We start from the raw sequence: 20778 nt of genomic DNA, 5'->3' as shown, positions 1-20778 counted from the left end.
CGTTTCCCCCCGCCCACAGGATGTATTGTTAAAGGCGAAACATCTGTTCTTAGCAAACTGGGGAGCACTACGTCTCCCCCCCTGCGGAAACTGATTCCCTTGCGCCCCTGGACCGAAAGCTAAGCTAGCCCGGTTAAGTTGCATCCAAATCTCGACGTCTTTCACCCCCAATGGCATGTCAACACGACCGTCCACCCTCTCTCGAAATAACTCATCATATTTAAGCCAGGTTCCTGGACGATCGTTAATATACATCTCATTTATGAGGTGCAAGTATTTCCAGACCTCCTCATGCGCCTCCGGCCTCGTCTCGATGTAGCACGCCGCAAAGGCACAATAACCGGTCACCCAATTAGAGAAGGTTTTATATGCCTCCTCGCCGATACCCCCTCTTTCGCAAGCTGCATCTAAACCTTTTTTGGCCGCTTTCGTTATCTCGAACATGTTAACGTACCATCCCTTCCTAATCCTGTCTTTAATACTGGGCCGTAACCCTGCTAAAAGAGCCGTGTTCTCACATAGCACCATGGGGGCCTTGGACGCTGCCAATTTAGCTACCACACCCCGTCTCCCTCCCTGGGATCTAGACCTGCCAAAGTGTGTGTTAAGCAACTTAATCAATTTCCGAGGACCCTCCCCCGATGAAGAGGGAGAATCCTCGTCAGTGGAGGACAAAGGAGAACTATGTGTGAGCTCTTGTGAAAAAACAACATCTGACAACTCACCACCAACAACAGCCTCTGCTTGTGGCCCGGATCCTGACGCCCCGGAAGGACCTGATGCTGCTACGCCCTCCGTGACGGCCGCCTGCTGAGATACCAGTCCCGACCGATCAGCTGCTGTCTTCGCTGCCGGCGACAGATTATCTGCTGCAACCCGAGCTCGCGCCTCCACTCCTGGCCTGTCACCGACCACCTGCAATGGCTGCATTCTCGTCCCTCCAACCATAACTTGAGAATCTGTAACAAGAGACACGTTAACATCTGACGGTCTTGCTGGCATCACTGCCAATGAATCTGCCACTGTTACTGAAGAAGTGTCTACCAAGAGCTCCTTCTCTAAACCTAAAAACCCCAGGGGAGGGGGTCTATTCGAAGAAACGCCTGGGCCACACCCAGGTCAAAAACTTCCCCGCCAATGGGTACTTCGGGCACCGGGTAGGAATGAGTGTAAACCCCGGATGGAATAGGGTAAGGAGGGCCTCCCCCAGCCGGGACCAGGGCCGGCCCGCCCACCAGAGGGTACGGCAAATCCCACGCAACCCGGGCGGGAACCGCCATGGCTGCCGGGAACTGAGGGAGCGGAGACCGTAAGCTATACCGGCCTAAAGGAGGAGAGGGAAACCCTGACCTGGCACCCGCCCCGGCCAGAACCCCCGAGGCCAAAAAGGGACTACCTGCCCAGGGAAAAAAGGCCCCAAGACCCGAAGGGTCCGACCCTCCTCCTCCCCCCACCGGAGGCAAAGGAACCTCACCAAGCACGGGCTTATACTGACCTAACCCCGCTAACCCGCTATCCCCACTGGAAACACCCATGGAGGAAGGGGGGGGAACCTGACTGACCCCCCCCCCCCTGCTAACACCCCCTGGAAGGACTCGTGGGCAGGAGGGGGAAAAGGAAGCCCCCCGGGGATAGGGGGATCCCAAATCACAGGCCCCAAACCTCTGTAGGAGGACCCCACCCTAGCTTCCACCCTGGGCCTAGAAACTCCCCGGGACCCACAGACCGGGGAAGACTCCCTGCTCCTGAAAACACCACCTGATGAAGCTGGCCTGGGAGGATAAACGGAGGGGCAGGAACGGACCAAGGGCCCCCCCTGAACTTCCCCGTTGACAGGGACACCCGCCCCCACCCCTGCCCCCGCCGGGGAACCGGATGCCTGAGCCGACGGAGAGATACCGCCGACCGATGTACCCACCCGCGTCCGCCTACCCCTGGTGACAGCCACACTCCTGGAAGAAGAAGGGGGGGAGGCGCTGCGCGACCCCCTGGAGGGAATGCTGACAGGAACCGGGGGAGGGAAACCCGCCGACCGGGCAGACGGGGAGGAAGGAAGGGACACAGGACCAGGCCCCGTCTCCCGGAAGCGAGCTGGTGCGCTACGCACCCTGCTAGGCCGCGACATACCGATGGATGAAACAGAAGAAAGGAGGAGAGAGGGGGGAGGAGAACACCACGGGGGCGCACGAGAGGGAAGGTAAGGGGGGAGAAAAACGGGAGGGGGGAGAGGGGGAGAGAGAGAGGGGGGAAGGGAGGAACAGAGAAGAGAGGGGGAGAGGAGAAATACGGGGAGAACAGAAACAAAAGGGGGAAAATACACACAGGCAAGAACACGGAACAAATACAATACAAAGCCCTACAATACGATACCACAAGAGCACTCTTCACGCGTCCCGAATCCACAGCTCCAACCGCTCAGTTAGGAATCCGGAAACAGAGAGGGGAAAATGGTGGAGAACCTTCACCTATATAAAACTAAACCACCCCCCCTCTCTGCCTATTGGTTCACATATAACACAAGCCCATAGGCTAAACACCTAATTACTCACCCACGTGATTTTAACTGCGTTCAGACTGATGGCCACACTTCTTTTATACATATATTTTTCCTCACCTGTTTTATGAATGTGCACAAGGATTACCACAACAACTGCAAATCTGACCAGACATAACTGGATTGGGGAGTTAAGTATCATATGCAGGAAAATCACTAAAAAAAACATATCCTTGTATGTGTATATTGACATAGTGCTATTATTTACGCTAGCTTTACAAGAGACAATACAGATAAATCTAGTGTAGGGCAACAAGTGTAACACAATTAAGTACAAACTGAATCAACCATTAGGAGAGTAGGTCCCTGCGGCGGCACCGCCAATACAGCACCGCTGCGGACGCTTCTTTGACAGCTCTGCGGCTGCTGGATAGTACAGGGGCACTTCTTTAGCGGAGGGGAGAGGTTTCTGGAGACCCAGAACCCCCCCCCTGTGTGCGCCACTGTGCCCCATAGAGCTTACATTCTAATTGTAGGTTGGGACACACACAGAAGGTGGAGGAATAAATGTAGTAGGTATGCTTGGCCACAGTAGTTGCCATGTGTGACCAATTGACTTAAAGGTGAAGAGAGATGGTGTTTGATATATTCCTTGTGATCTCAATCCGTCAGTATGGGGCAGAGTGGGAGAAAGACTTGAGGTTGAGAGACGGCTGTAGTAGTGGGTGACAAGGAAACTATATGCGCAGAGTACAGAATATTATTAGGGACATAGCAAGAAATTAAAGCAGATGTGTAGGAGGAAAGATTGCAATGTAGAAAGATGGGTGGTTCTAGCCTTGTTAGCCGCAGGTTAAAGTATTCTAAACGAGAGAGGATGAGAGCAGGCGTCAATTTTAGAGTGTTTTTGTCTGTTGTGCTACAAAGGAAAGGATCAATCTTGGCAATATAACTGTTTGTACACACACATGCAAAAACTGTGGAAAAATGATTGCAAAGCACCTTTGTGGCTAAACTATGAGAAATTTGAATGGTGCATGTGCTTCAAAGTATGCACTGTGTGAAGAAATAGGCCCAATCATGTCAAGTTAAATGTGTTGCACCTTCTAACTTTTTTTTGTTATGAATCACAACCTTAGCCTCACAATACTGGGGCAATGTGTGACACTGGAATGCTAGCCTGTAGCAAACTACATTTTACATAGACATACATTAGACTACATTAAATTATTATCAAAATACAATCCTATAAATTACTAACTTAACTTGGCTTTTTTCCACCTCTCTTATAAAAGTTAAGTCCATGATTGAGGTTGTGATTTGTTCTGCTTCAAAGAATGTCGTTCAATGTGTGTATCTGTGCTGATCGACACAAACATGACATTAGAGTAAGAGAGGAGTGTAATCAGCTTTGAAAAAGAGCACATGGACTATATCTGTTAGAGAAAAATAGAAAGCATATATTACTTGTATGGGCAGTAAAATGTACTGTATAAACATGCAATTAATACATGCCATCTTTGGCAGCAAGCTCTCCAGGAGGGGGCCGTCCTTGGGGCGTGGCTACGCAAATTGTGTCATTAGGCCCCATCCATCTGCTAAACTTTACCAATTTTGGCCTGTTACAGTAGCCCCTGCCCACTTCACCAATGAAGAGAGCACGCTACAGGAGGTTGCCTTGCTGTCCTGGGAGTCCGGGAGAACTTCCAAAAATTCAAAAGTCTCCCGAACATTCCGGGAGAGTAGGCTACTATGAATTAATATCTGCTATACGTGATTCATTCAAATGTGCGTTGCATCTTAAAGTTATTTTATGAAAGTAATAGTTCACCTCTTGTGGACTTTTTGTTGCCTAGCTAGTATACCCATAGGGATATGTTTTGCAAATGCAATATTATTACAATCCTCTCTCTTGTTGACATCAAGGGGTATATTTACTAAACTGCGGGTTTGATATAGTGGAGATGTTGCCTATAGCAACCAATCAGATTCTAGTTATTATTCGTTTAGTACATTCTACAAAATAACAACCTTATTGGTTGCTATAGGCAACATCTCTACTTTTGGAAACCTGCAGTTTAGAAAATATACCCCCAAGTGTTTCGATATCCCCAGCATAGCAAGCTATTCATGCTGGGGTATTCAAAACCACTGACATTGGGCACGTGGCGTACTGGCGAGGTAAGGCAGGTGTGTATATAATACATTCCTTCAGCAGAAATAATTTTAGTGTTTTCAGGTGCCTTATTACTTTCCTAGAGATGTCTAACTGACACTGCAAATAGACCCTAGAAGTCGATTTACATTTCATTTTAAAGAACAAAATGTCCACAATCCCTTTTATCTTTTGTCTTTCTATTTTTGAACTATTTAGAGGTAAACATATAATCAATTTTCTATAAAGGAGTTGTGTTCAGTGCTCATTTGGTAGACAACTATTATTTATGTTTCTCATAATCCTCTTTATATCCTTCTAGTTAATATCAACGGCTCTATTTATTATGGTGCATCAATGACATAGATTTACTATCGATGCTTATCATAGCGATAGGAAATGTATTAGCATTGCAATTTACCATTAATGTATCGCAGGAGCCCCCCCAGATACCACAAAACACCAATTCAAGCTATTTCATTTCTGCTGTCAGCTCGCAGCGTACTGGAAATCCCAAAGCTTCTCCCTCTTTTGCCGCAGTTGTGAAACGCATACTTCATAGTAAACAATTTGGCAAAACCATTTTGTAAGACCTGGGAACCCAGGGCAATCTACATTAACATCTACCTGCCTATGACATACTGAATAAACTCTGCTTCACAGGACCACTATATTATCTCAACTCCAACACCCTGGACTTTATATCCCCCCCCCCCCACCTCTTCTTTATTCCTCTTTCTTTTCCCTTCTTGAAAAAAAAAAAAAAGTAAATTCAAAAAACCATGGTGACAATCCCACAATCAACCTTCATTTTTCAGCAATTTTGAGATCTTCTGAATACTTATTATTATTCACTGTATTTATAAGTTTTGTTTAATGAAAAAAATATCTGATTTGTTTGTATGTTAATTGTTTTGACAACTGCATGGCATTGTATAAAATAAAGTTAAAAAAAATATATCATGCTTGCCAACTCCCGGAAACTTGCTTCCGGGAGTTGGGGGCGTGACTGGAGGGCGGGAGGGGGCGGGGCGAGGCCAATCGCGCCATTTTGCCCCCCCCGCCGCAAAACCGTACTGTATGACGCGGGCGGGGGCGTGATTGACGCGATTCAAATGACGCGATTGTCGGTGAAATCTTGGATCCGGGAGAAATGCCAGCTCGCCCGGGAGACTGACCCGAATTTCGGGAGTCTCCCAGACTTTCCGGGAGAGTTGGCAAGTATGAAATATATATATATATTGAATGGGCATCTGAGTGATAGTCAGCTGCCTGGCGATACTGGCTGGCAGTGGTACGAGGATGCTTACCACTTCACCAGGCCAGTGCGAAGGGCAAAGTAAAACTGGAAGCCCTTGTTTTGACTTCCATTTTCACTTTCAAAAAAAAAATAATTATACATATATATATATATATATATATATATATATTATACATATACATTTTCTTCTGTAATGGTCCTCTAACATCGTCATAGGAAGACTGCAGTAAAACCCTGCAATAGCTATCACAGGCCAGGAGGCCTTTACAGATAGGGAGAAGCCGTTTTTTCGCCTTATAAAGGGCTTTTCTTTCTTTCATAAATAGGCCCCCAGTGTAATAGTCCGCTAACAGTGCATTAGCCTGGAATAGTAGTCTATTGGCAATATCACTGGGAGCTATGCTGTGGAGGAATGAAAATGTGACCGAGAGCAGTTAAGTAGGAGGCAGATACAACTTTCTAACTTAACACCTCTTGTACAGAAAGATATAATCCTGTGTATGCCGTCCCTTGTGCTAGTTAAACAGAGAAAATTGCCTAGGTTTGAGTGCCTTTTAAAAAAACACATATTAGAACTAGAGATGTTCACTGATCCCCCCCCCCCCCCCGTGTTTTGGTTTTGGATCTGGATTAACTTTGTGTTTTGGTTTTGGCAAAGCCGCCCTTGCGTGTTTTTTTGGTTTTGAATCCCAATTTTTTTCTAAAATCACATATTTTTGCTTTCTTTTTCCCCCCTACATTATTATTAACCTCAATAACACTAATTTCAAGTCATTTACAGTCAATTTTGGCCACCTCAAAGATCACAATGTTATTTTCATACACTTTCAAACAAAAACTGCAGATTTAGAGGACCAAGCCTGCCAGACCTATTATTTGTATGTCATCAATGACAATTAGCAAAGGAGCAATGGAGCTCTCCTCTTTGTGTGTTACCTATATAACACAGTACAATGTGACTGCAGATTTAGAAGACCAAACCTGCCAGACCTATTATTTCTATTTCAGCAATGACAATTAGCAATGGAGCTCTCCTGAATGTCACTGGAGACTTTGAAGAACACTGCTACCCCTCCTCTTTCTTTTTTACTTATGACACTGCCCAACTGCTATAGAGACTGCCAAGAACTGTGCTACCCCTTCTGTGTCCCTCTGTGAAATGGCACTGGATTGCTGTGGAGGGCGGTACTTATAGAATCCAAAGCTCGAGAGATCCGACAACGTAACAATGACGTTTTGCCTCGTTTTCAATTCCGAGGGCACGTGAAAGTACTGAGCCAAGCTCAGATCTGCAAATTTCAGGTGTGTTCGGTTCTCGGGGAAACCGAGCCTGAGCTTCTCTAATTAAAACACATAGATCTGGAGTTTGAATACTAAGGGCTAGATTTACTAAGCTGCGGGTTTGAAAAAGTGGGGATGTTGCCTATAGCAACCAATCAGATTCTAGCTGTCATTTTATAGAAGGTACTAAATAAATGAAAGCTAGAATCTGATTGGTTTTTATAGGCAACATCCCCACTTTTTCAAACCCGCCGCATAGTAAATCTAGCCCTAAGAGTATATGGTACCATACCTACCAGGTATTTTGGACTGTACCCAGACAGACAGCATGCCATAATCAGCTAACAACTAGGCCCCGTGACAAGTACAAGACTCTGACCCACCATTCACCCCTACAGTGGAGGCTTCCATGAACCTACCTGACCTCAGACTGGTACATCATTGTATTAGTTATGTTGTCACTCCTGTTCTGTACTTTCCTATATGTCACTGTTGTTATTGCTGGTTCTGTGTCTTATTTATTTTTTCCGCAATGACTAAAAGCTGTCACTAACTAGTAATGGTACCATGCTACTACATCTGAAAGTGCTCCCTTCTCCAAAGGATTTAATTATTCAGTAAATGCTGTGTCTCTATTTCTAATAATGTATGTGACCAATTTTGTTGAAATATGTTCACCTCTTATAAAATGAAAGCGTAATAATTGGCAGGATATTGTGTGAAATAGCACAACTGCTGCTGTACCTAGTTCACAGTGTTCTAAATATAGGGCAGCCTGTCCCACAGAGAACCTATTGATAGTAAAAAAAATAGCTGCTTTATGTTCCTTCCTCACATAATAGACAAGCATGACTCTATTTTTAGTTGGAATAAAATGTGTGTGAACTGGTGAAGGTATTATATTGGTTTTTTTTTATCCATGTCTTGAAATCAAAGTTACGCCATTGAACCATATTTACTGTTTATTTGGTGTTTTTTTTTGTTTGTTTTTTTCATGAGTAATGTGGACCAAATTAGACAGGAAAAGGATGCATAGAATCAGACTATATGACTTGCAAATAAATTTAAGTGTAAAGTAAAAGTTGTGACTACCTAGGTACCAAAACTTTGTAACTCTACATATTATTTTACAATGACATAGATATATTTTGCCAAAACTAATTTCACAGTGATAAATTAAAAAAATGTAAATAAATGGGGTAAGTTTGATTCACTGAGATCTTCTTGTTTATATGTGCACAATTTGATTTATGAGCATGTCAGTCAGTGGCTAGCAAAAATAAGTTTTATTTTTTATTTTTTTCTGCAGCTCCCCGTGATTCCCTGTTAACAGTGCAGCGAGCAGAGCTCTACTCAGCCATGCAAAACTTCAAACAAGTCCTTATTGATGCTGATACTGTCTGCCGGAAACAACCGCTCTGGCCTAAGGTAAATACAGGTACATGGTGAATGGAAAGCAATGGCTAATCTTATTGATGGGAGGGCCGATAATTTTGACCTGGGAGTAGGCACAAGTTAGAGGCCCATTGAACAAGCGTATAGCGGCCAATCAGAAATATTTTGCTGTAATTAGAAATACAAGTTCTAGATTTATAATGCACTTTGTAACATTTGTACTATTTATTTCTATTTCAGCAAATAACTGTTATGAAAAATGTGCTGTAACCCTTAGCAACCAGTTAGATGTTTGCTTTCTTTTTTCAATTGTATTGCGCAAATTAGAATTAGAAAATGTTTGGTTGCTATGAGATGTGAAAGACCAGCTTGGAATTGATGTACTAATCAGTTTCACTAATTACTGTAATAAACTGTGTAAGGTTCACCTTCTGTTCTCCTTTCACAGCAGAGTGCTGGCCACTGGATTGTTACTTCCAGCCAAAACACCCAAATTTGGCTTGTAAAAAAAAACGTTGTCAAAGGGATTTGACTTGCTCATTCACAGCTTCCATTGCTTCTAAAATATTGCATGGAGCATTTACACTCTATTGGATTTTAAAAGCCACTAAGCTATAGACAAGCAAAAATGGTTGTCAAAGGTTACCAGATTCTGAAAAATAAATTTCAATGATACATCTATATTTTGACAGTACTTCCTTTTAAGCCAAAGCCACCATAGGATAACAGTAAAGTATTACTATAAACATGTTAATGCACTGTACAATGTCCATCGCTAATGAAGTTGGCCTGCTACTTCTTTTAAAATTACATTTGTTGTGTGCAGTTTGGTGCACAATACAGTGAATAAATAGACGTGTGTTTTAGTGAAAAGAGATAATTTACTCTTTGTGAAATGACGCTGAGTTAAACAGAAAAATCTTTCGGAACACAAACAAAGTTATGATCGAGCATGCCAGAATACCAGGCATATGTGTAGCTCTTTTGCCCACTTGGTGCTAGCTGGTAAGTGCGAAGGCATGTGTGCTGGCTGAGGGTACCTAGTACATCTACGATTATTATTCACTTAGGCAAACAGCTGGAAAGCACAGGTGTACTTTATTTTATATCAAAAATACATATATACATAAACACATAGGAATACAACAATAAGTGCAGGTACCAAAAGTCAGGGATTTCACCGCACAAAGAGCCTACTCAACCCTAAAGAGACTGTAATCCTTTTTTTTTCCCCTTTGAGCATTGTCTTGGACAGTCATCCACAGTCTTCACTCCTCCATTTATAGGGCAAGGACCAAGCCCAATAGCCTCCTGTTTCTTGCTTTTTTTTGGTATACAAAGTAGCCAAGGCCACTGAGACTGAGAGAAAAGCAGCAGGCATGAAGCTCTGAGAGTAGGGCATAAATGCTGTCTAAACTGAGGATTTAGATAGGATTATAATTTATATATAATATACAGCAATCTGCATTTTCCCCAAATTACTTGCTGATTCATCATTTAAAAGTTTTGTGTTATCTCTAACAATCAGGCACACAATGACCACACACGCTAACACCATCATCCTGCCTTTTCTTATACCAAATGCTTAATTAACATGGATCTGTGTTACCGGGTCTCTTAAAATGTGAATACCAACAATACAGTTACTGCATTACAATACTATACCAGACACACTGTACTAATAGGAATAACTTTTTTGGGCAGCACAGTGGCCTAGTGGTTAGCACTTCTGCCTCACAGCACTGGGGTCATGAGTTCGATTCCCGACCATGGTTTTATCTGTGTGGAGTTTGTATGTCCTCCCTGGGTTTCCTCCGGGTGCTTTGGTTTCCTCCCACACTCCAAAAACATACTGGCTGGCAGTTAATTGGCTGCTATTAAAAATTGCCCTTAGTCAGTGTCAGTGTCAGTGTCTGTGTGTGTATAAGTTAGGGGATTTAGATTGTAAGCTCCATTGGGGCAGGGACTGATGTGAATGAGTTCTCTGTACAGCGCTGCGGAATTAGTGGCGCTTTATAAATAACTGATGATGATGATATTTGTAAACCCACCTAGTGTCATTTAAGAATCACTAATACATTCAATTTCTACAAAACTGGCAGAAAGGGGGTGCCAAGCTGAATTAACCTGTTTTTACAACATGCCTGGCACCTTGATCTCGTCACAGAGCAGAAGACAAGCCCACATAGGAAGTATGCAGCACACCTTAGGCAGCCATTGAGAGCTGGAAGGGAAGTGTGAGTGTATTTTGTACATGCCAGAAAGCACCTGCTCTACTAAGGAGTAACTTTCAATTCAAGAAGCTTCTTCAGTAACACATACACTAACACATGCTGTAGCTCTCACTCAATCCTCATCCTACATGTCTATAGCCTCCTTCGACAGATAGCTGCTACCCTCCATCCACAACTCATCCTTTACAAATTGCTCCTCCAGCCCTGTTCCACTAATATACCAAGGGGACCCAAGCCTGTTGTGTCCTGTTTATAGTTCTAGTGATGTTGCACTCTAAACAAACCCCCACCGCTACCTTCTTAGCTGTCGCTCCTTTTGGTGCTTCTGCTCCACACAAAATGCACTGTGCTGTCCTAATTGCAGCTTCTGTGATGCTTGTAAGCATTTTCCTTCCCAGCTGAACTGTACACCTTCCCTGACTGCATGCTCTGAATCTGCAGCTTCTGTCTGCAGTTGCACACCACAATCTTGTCCCTGATGCAGCCTTTGGGTAATTTTTATAGTGGATAGGATAGGAAGAGTTAGGGATGGAGAAAATGTGTTTGTAGTTAGAAGAATGCATTGTTTGATTATGATATGTATTGGTTAGAATTTGTATGTGCTGGGGCATGCATGTGTACTATGCTACCATTTTTACTACACTGTCATCCATACTAAGGCAACTGCATAATATACTGACACAAATCTTCTGCTATAACCTACAGTGCACTGCACCCTAAACTGTATTGACACCCCATACAATACTGAAACCCATACTCTGCTAAGTCTATAGCACACTACCACCTCGCACGGTATACCATACTGCTCATCAATCAATGCATAAACAAATTGTGGCAAAATTAGGCAAACTTGCATTCTGTCCAGGCCATGCCCTATATCTATCTGGGCACGAACACAGTTATATGGGTCACACCCTTTTTTAACACAGGAAATCAAGACTGTGCAATAAAAATCAGGATTGACCAGGTTACTTTATGCTACAATATATATTACACAGAGATTAGCCTTGCTCAACTTCACTTGGCACTAAACATGCTCGTGTGCACAATCATTTTATGCACAATTGCACAATCTATTTTAAAAAATGATCTTACCACTGACTGATTTGTACACGCACTGAACAATCTGAATATAAAATACACCTGAAATTCTGAGCATGCTTGAGAATAAAAAATTGTTACCAATGCACATATCAAAACAACATTACTTTTAAGTAGACCTAATACGTAATAAGTAAAACGGTAGGATTGGACAGTCACGTTGCAGCTTCTTTTTTTTTTTTTTTTGGCTTATGTTTTAGACACATAAAACTGACAGAAATATTTGCACAATGCAGCTGTCCTCCATTCTAACTTATACTGTAGCTGTAGTAGCTGTATAGCTGAAAGCTGCAAGTCAAACGCACTGATAGAAATGATGGCTGGCTCCTTACTTTGCCCATGACAACAATCCCGTCAGGAGTCGGCTATCATGTCTACCAATGTGTTGAATCCTAGGACTTTCAGACAACTCCTCTGTCTCAATTTTTTCAAAATACCCTATGTATTACATTACATTTCATTACTCTAAAAATCAAGCCAAGCTATTTTATGCCCTACAAGTGCAAAAAAAAATACATAGTTTCACATATATAATGCTCTGATTCAAAGGTGGAACTGCCATAGCTGCAGCGGGTACCTATCCTGTCCAAGCCCTATGTGGGCCCTTACATAATTTTGCTATGAAGTCCACACATATCTAGTTATGTCCCTGCTCCAGTTCATCATGTAGCCTTATTTATCTTCAACTCTGCAAAGTCACCCTCTTTGCCACAGGGAAAAGCAAGGGCAAGGACATCACAAAGTCAGGCTTCAGCTTTGCACTGCGCTCGACCAAGGTAAATGGCCCCACATTGTTGGAGCTCAGCCTCTTGACCGCCAGTTTTGCAGCATCTCTATTTTGCTACGCATATTTATATGCCCTTATTATTGTGGAAAGCACGTCATCATTAATACATTTTCCTGTCTCCTGAGCACAGCCTGTCCTTTGCAGTTAATGTAATCCTGTGTGCTAGTTTAATAGAGAGGACTATTTATAGCAAGCATGTTACAAGATGTTTGGTTAATTGCTAATAAAGTATGTCGCATTGCTATGTGTGCAGGGACATTATGTGAAGGCGCAGGCTCTTTCTGGACTCGGAAGGACGGAAGAGTCTTTCAAGGAACTTCTGTATTGTGTGGCCTTAAACCCCGAATGGAGTTCAGTGAAGACCAAAGCACAAAAGGTAGCACTCTACATTTCTCACTGTGCGATGCCTGTGTTTTCTTTCTCTGTAAAACCTGATATGCAATGATATAAAATAATATCCAGGAACACTTTGCTTTGCTTGTCTAGTCTAAGTTTGTTACCTGTAGTGATAGAGTTGATGGGTGAACTACAATCTCCATTGTTGCATGAATATTGAATTCAATTAGAATATATATTTTTTTTTTTTAAATATTGAGGATACCTACTGAAAGATGCATTAAATCTACAGTGGCCACATCCCTGCAATAGTGGTGGTTCCACCACTGAATATTTGTTAACTGCCATTTATTCAAAGGGTTTATTGAAACACAGTAGGCACATAATTAATTGTGTATCTTATGGACAACTGTTACATAAATAAAAATCAGAACAACAATGTAATACACCTCGACTAAACTATACGATGAAATATACCACGGTTTATAAATATATATGTGATATAATCATGAAAAACTGGCATTTGGTTATGTTTGAACCCATACTAACCCTTTATCTTATGAAAGAAGGAAAACTTACAAAAAACATATTGGGCCTGATTCATCTTCGGATATAAGTTCCGTTGTGTGCCGTATCTTGCGTGAAATTGCTCCTTGTATGCTCATAACCTGACACTACACGAGTGAACGCAAGTGCATGCAATTCAAGTCCAAACACAAATGACTTTTGTCAGTCTATGATTTGAAGGAGGGGCACGGATTACTTTCATCTGATTTTATGTTGGGTTTTTTAGGAGTGGGAAAGAGGCCCTTGCTTAGGTCCATAATGCCTTAATCAAACTCCTGTATTAGATCAATTTGTCTCAAGATCTGGTGAGTGTCTGCCCACAAAATGTACAAAAGGGTTGATTTATGTCCCGCTGTGCCAAAGCCCAGTTCAGCATAAAGTAGAATTGTGTTAGCTGCACTTTAAGCAATTAAACAGGAGACATGTCAGAAATCATAAATTCTAAACCATAATTCTTGTTGTTTTTCTCCCCAGTTGATGTGCGAGATGCTGTTTCCAGCCTTTGAGAATGTACAGGCTAGTTTTACTGCCCGTGTCCCAGTTCCTTATACTAGATTGAAGCCGGTCTCCTTAAATAGCCACAACAGCTCTCCTTCTTTGGATGATGTCCCCCTTCCAGGAGGCTCAAAGGTAAAATGTGGTGATATATACTACTTCATACACTGAAACTGGGGACATTACAACTACTTTGTTGTTTTATTTGTATGAAGAAATGCATATAGATATTTACTTTTACGTATTTTCAATATTAGTATGATATACTTTGCTACATTGTGTGACACAGTGTAACTATTAGATAACCTCAACCAAGATGATCTAACTTCCCTGTGATTTATAGTCCACAAATATATGTATAAATAGTGATTTCTGATGCCATTACTTAGAAGATGTGAGTGTTCATAAGGAAAAGATGTGCATTATAATCAGTAATCAGGGCCGGATTAAGGGAATGGAGGCCCCTGGGCTAAGAGAGTCCGACTGATCAGTAATGCTGCTGAGCACTTTCAAGGGCCCCCTAGATGCCCAAGGCCCCTGGGCTGTAGCCCAGTTAGACCTCGGGTTAATCCGGCCCTGATTATAATGAATAGTGCACCTCCTACGTATAAACCATTGTGCATATTAGAAGTCTGCTGTGCTCCCGTTCCTTTATATGGTCACAGAACGATTTAGTGGCTTTGAATATACTTCTAATGTACAGTAGGAGTTACAGTAGCCCATATATAATCACATGAGGGTCACATTATTCCATATATATTCTTGCTGTATTTATAGCTTTCTATTAAAAGCATGCTTGTGGTGTAATATGAAACATAAACACTAGGATTGCCAAGTCAGACATTTCAACCTGAGCCTAAACATGCCTTAGTGTGTGTCTGCAGAAGCAGGCACCTGAGTTGCACCGTACAGCTTTACATCTTTATTTTTATATGTCTCTGGGGTTCATTGAGTGATCTGGACACCCATACTTTCTTCTCATATTTTTATTCCCCAGAATACCTTCCTAAGCTTTGGTGCAAAGGCCACAAAAAATAACATCTAAAATATAGTAACATTATACTAGAGAGAATAGCCTATGAAATGTCTAAAACCGTAAATAATGTGAATATCAAAACATACAACCGCAAAAAATGTAAACTAAAATATGCCTAGAATTGGTTTTGGTAAGTGTTTTGCCGTAATCTAATTTACATTAAATTGTTATATGGCAGCAATAACTTCTTAATTAAAACAATTGCACAATCCTAGCTTAGACTTGTGTCTCAAGTGCTAAACTGTTTACTTGCATATTTCACTGCAAAAATGAAACTGTATCAGGACTGTAAGCCTATGTACACATGGGTGCTGCTCAATGACTGAGGTCTGGCAACTTAGAGCTGCTTCAAGTTGCATTTTCTTGTAGTCCACCTAATTCCAGCTCTCCACATCCTCCTATAAAGAATAGTATCCTTGTATGACTACAGATCTGAGGGCAGCAAGCGGCTGACAACACAGCAGCACCTGTGTGTACACAGCCTGAGGGCATATCCAGGCCAATTCCTTCTTAGAAACTATACACCTTTCTTTCCAAATGTCTGCAAAGTGAGTATACTGCCAGCTGATAATCTACTGCTCCCTGTACCATACGTGATGTGTATACTGTACTGACAGACGGAGATGAAATCCGTGCTTGAGAAAAGGGTGTCTGCATTTTATCCTTGCAGTCAGCTAGCTCTGTGTTGCATAGAGACTATGATGATGGTATATTAGATGAGACATATAGCACATTGGTATTATCCACTGATTATCTTATTTCAGATTAATACTGTTGTAAAGCTTTGAGGAACATATGTGGTTTCTGACTGTCCCATGTTTGTTTTGTCGACAGGGCTCTGTGTTCAGAGTAACCAAAGCCTCCTTTCCAGAGTCTGATCTGTTTCAAATGAAAGATTTTCCAGGGTGTCCTGAAATATGTGACCTCCCTGATGACAAGGCAACGAAGACCCTGGAGGGCGTCCTCTCTTGTCTTCCTGGAGTAGGTCTGAAGAGAAAACGTGCCAGCACCTCTAAAGAACTACACAGTATTGAGGTCCCTGCCAAAGCCATGAGGAATGGTAATAAGCAGGGATAGTCTGTACCAGGTCACTTCATATTAAGCTGACGTTGACAGCAAAGTAAAGTACCATTAACATTAAGGGGTATACTTACTAAACTGCGCGTTTGAAAAAGTGGAGATGTTGCCTATAGCAACCAATAAGATTCTAGCTGTCATTTTGTAGAATGCACTAAATAAATAAAAGGTAGAATCTGATTGGTTGCTACAGGCAACATCTCCAGTTTTGAAAACCCACAGTTTAGTAAATCTAGCCCGAAGAGTGAATGTATAGAAAAAAAAATATAGCACTAAAAAGACCAGAAATGCGCTACAAATGAAACCATGAACAATGACTATCTCTCACGACTCACCTCTACTAATATAGATACCTTTAATGTAATCCAAAAACATATGAAGCACATATAAATCTCTAGTAGTGTAATAAATTCTGTCTAAATATGTTATAAATATTTACAGCGTTATATGTGGTTCATATGTATTTGGGTTACATTAAAATGACCTATATATGTACAGGAGATTCGTGAGAGGTTTCCATTATTCATAATTTTAGCAATGTATTTTTATTTCTGTTTATGTGTGGATGATTGGAGCATCCTTTATGCAGCTGCTTAACTGTTGCACTCATTGATTAGTTTATAATTGTTATATAGTGTGCACCAAACAAGAGTTTTTTTGTTTTTTGAAAGTGAATGTATGTCTGATGTAACTCAATATGTAACTTCCAGAACAAAAGATTTCAGTAGACTAAAATGTTACTGGTTACTTAAAGAAATTACCCAGCGCAATCTTGACTAGATCTAGGATTTCCACTATGTTCCCGCTAAAATTCAGTTTTACTTGGCGGTATATTTTGGTTAGATTATCACTAGACCTAAAAAAAAAATTCTTTCATTATGTTCCATACATAAATAAATCTAAATGAATTGCGGAAACTTATTTATATGTATAAAAATAGATTCTAGTAGCAAATTGTACGGAAATTGGTTTAGAAATGTATCATAATTGCACATTTTAAATAAAAGCTGTGACTCTGGGGGGACAATTTTTTTCCTAAGCACACCGATCTGTCTTTCAACCTACTGAAGGGAAAATACCTTATAACAGAACAATGATTTGTAATGGCTAATACAACAAGGTTGCTCCTATTGTCGGCTATCAAGAACTTTTAAAATGTATATTTGTGCAAGTTACAAGATGCCTTTACATAATGACATTTTAATTGGGGGTAAAGCCAAACTTTGGGGTATAATTTATACTACAATACAAAGTGGGGAACCTGCTGATGCATTGTAATGCACTGATTAATGTATTCATTCTCTGCAATTATTGAACTGTGATGACCAAAAGTTTTTTCATAACAATAGTAAAAACGTTTTTTATTGTGCTGCGGGCAGGACATACCATCATGTGATAATCCATGCTAACAAAATGCTGCTTAATTCCCAGATGCTGAATTCCAGGGGGAAGAGTCTTCCTCACACTCAGCAGTGAGAGAGATCTCAACAATTCTAGTGGATGCTTCTGATTTTGAGTGTTCCCTCTGTATGAGGTACGATTTCAAAGACTTTTGCTACCTTGTTTTTATTGCGGAAATTGATGTTGTTTCCATATCCTTACAACAATGTGCTGCTTGTTACAGCAGCCCAGAGCATTCAGCGTAATTAAATGTCTCCAAAGCCCAAAAAAATAATTATGCGAGACAACTAGCTAATACAGATATTGACATAAATACCTACTAGCAGTAAGCTCCCTCTATATGAAAACAACAGTACTAAAGGTAACTTGCACTCAGCTAAATAAGTAAGCTCACAAACCATTTCTGTTTGCGCAAATGTGCCTAACTATACTCCTCGGACATAGCAAGGACAAATTCACAATGTTTTCATTGTGGGCCTTTCCCACATAAAAGGCTCTGTGCGAATCCGTGTGGAAGTTTCTTTGTAGATGCACACAGTAAAATCAGAGAAAAACATGACTTGAAGGTCTATCCAATTACAAATTAAGGGCCCCATCCTCTATTAATGTAACCTGTTGTCACTGTGTATGGCCTTGGGGTGCATAGGTAGGTGATGTGCCTCTTAATCTGCACTCTTCTCTGCTCTGGTAAGCTCTTGGGTGTGTGCATATATGAGCAGAGGATGTTGACATGTAAAATGTTTCCCACATCCAGAGTAGATTCGTCAGTGCATAAAGCTTTGACACCTTTTCTGTGTTGCTCACAACTGCAGCTCACCCCTCCTCTACGGGGATGATATCACTTGCTTACTTGGCTTAGGCTCCGACACTCTCTCTGTGTATTGTCGGCTCTGGGCTCTCACATTCTGTGCCTGTGTGCGCTCGGCCCCTCCTGGGACACTCTCACTGTTGCCACACTGCTTCGGGCAGCCCTTCACCTGTTTAGTCTCTCTCTCACCCTATATGGGTGTTTTGCGTTATGTGGCCTCCTGCCGCAAACCCACTCCCAGGAACGCCTGGGGACCTCCTCTACTCTTTCCTGGGTCTCCGGCTATGAAATACCGATCCCCTAATGCAGGATTCCAGAGTCTCTTAAAGGCTCAGGTCCCATGTGAATGTCTGGCGGGGCACTAGACTTTTCTGCCACGCTTCATTCTGGTTTTCCGTGTCTCCTCTGAGCACTCCGTCTTTGAAGCCCATGCCAGCCCAGTGACTGCAGGCACGCTGTCTCCAGGGGAAGTGGCTGATACGCTGCGAATGGGGAGTTACATTAATTTAAACGTTTATGTTTTTATCATATGGTACTGCTCGGTTAGGCTTATTTATATCTTTGGTTATAAGAGTGAGGAGACATCGAGATTGTCTGTATTATATGTGTGTTTGAAGCTTTTTATTACATTTCATCTAGAGACAATATTTAATTTTTTGGGATTATTTAAATATGATAAATAGATGAGTACCCATTTACAGGAGCATTATCGGAGGGAGCACTGCAATAAGGACTTCAAGGCTGCTCCAACTCTGAGATTGGGTCCCTTCCCTATGCTTAATGGGATGCATTTTGCACATTCCAGGTGCACGGAAAGCACTTTTGTAAGTTAACTTTCACCAATGTAATAAAAAGCATCAAGCACACAAAAATTACACATGTAATAAAGACAGCATAGATTTCCCTTTACTTTCAGGATTAATTTAAGCCATAAATAAAATGAACTCCAAATCTGCTTATGAATGTTTGTCTTTACACCACATTTCAGTCTAAATTATTTTTGCAAAAAATAGGGAAAAGTTTTAATTCATTAAGGAGGTGGTAGTACTTTGGATTTTAATGTGACCTTTTTCTGTTTCTAACCTGTGTATTTTCCTGGGTATCTACCACCCAGCAAAATTAGATGAAAATTGATTTTATTGGGAGTTCCCAAAAACATTGATGTGGGTGTATACTTTGCTGGCTGGACAAATAGTGTCACGTGTATAACAAAGCATTGCGGGTGCACAGACTTTGTGCTTTGTAAGTGACCTTTAGTGAATACAAACATAACTCATGTAGACATAGCAGTGCCTTGCAAATACAATCGAGAAAGCAGATTAAAAATAAATGGCATCACTCCAGGATTAACCTCCACCAACCTATGCAAGGGTTAAACCTCTTTGCCAGCTGGCCCAGATTTCACTAGCTGCCCCAGCAGCTCATATAATATCTAGCTCTTTTATAGAACAGGTCAGGCACAGTAGAAATGAATCGTGAGCAACAAAACAGGTCAGGTCAGGCAAGATGCATAGTAATCTGTCATCTATTGATAATCACTCTCGCAAGGAACCTTGCTCAGGAAATATGGGAATGATGTTAAAATAGGCATGATATCTTCATGGTTGCTCAGCACAACATTCCCAAATAGGCACAGGCTACGTAATGATTTAAACTTCCATCTGATTCTCAGAAATCCTGCAAATAAAAAAAGTGCATGTATCCATAGTATCACCGGAAGGAGTTCCACCCGAACAATCTGGGGTATTTTTATATAAAACATTAAATGATCCCTCTCTTTTGTTGTGAAATTCATCATTGGCTCAACAGCGCCACCCTCTGATAGAAGGAAGCTTTGTAGTTTATTCAAGCACTGGTTTTATTTTGTTTTATGTCACAGACATGTTTTATGTGTGATTAATTTGGTTTATGAACACCATGCACGTTTTCACAAGGAATATCTATTGAGTTTGTAGTACTACACTACATGGTTATCACTTATCAGTGGCAAACTCCACGCTAAGCTGTTGCATGGAGTAAACGCTGATGAGATGATACAGAATATAAATCCGTGAGAGTGGTGTTAAATTGGTCAATCCTTTTGATCAACAATGAAGAAATAAATGAGATATATAGATTAATATGACTCTATAGTATACATCTATATAAGTAAACCGAAAATCCAGAAAGACATAAATGTTTTTGTATTTGGTCAAAAATGTGATCAGAAATGTGCTCCTGTTCTAGGACACAATCTTGTATAACATGGTTTTGATTATCATAAAAGCACAATAAAAATGAATTAGATTTGCTGTGTAAATAATCATAAATGCATTAGGGTCTGCCTGGCTCTTTTCATAGCGTGATAATG

At 41.4% G+C, this 20778-nt stretch overlaps 1 protein-coding gene across 1 annotated transcript in view; it reads left to right on the top strand.

Annotated features, from left to right (window-relative positions):
* Positions 1-20778, top strand: part of LONRF2 (LON peptidase N-terminal domain and ring finger 2) — a 62025-nt gene that overhangs the window by 25438 nt on the left and 15809 nt on the right. The window contains exons 3-7 of the mRNA XM_075200164.1: positions 8501-8619; positions 12962-13084; positions 14086-14241; positions 15977-16202; positions 17651-17753. Coding sequence (XP_075056265.1) covers positions 8501-8619; positions 12962-13084; positions 14086-14241; positions 15977-16202; positions 17651-17753 — 727 coding nt within the window. The remainder of the gene's footprint in view (positions 1-8500; positions 8620-12961; positions 13085-14085; positions 14242-15976; positions 16203-17650; positions 17754-20778) is intronic.

Source organism: Mixophyes fleayi, chromosome 2, assembly GCF_038048845.1.
Source record: "Mixophyes fleayi isolate aMixFle1 chromosome 2, aMixFle1.hap1, whole genome shotgun sequence".
NCBI lineage: Eukaryota > Metazoa > Chordata > Amphibia > Anura > Limnodynastidae > Mixophyes > Mixophyes fleayi.
This window is presented reverse-complemented; position numbering and strand designations above follow the sequence as displayed.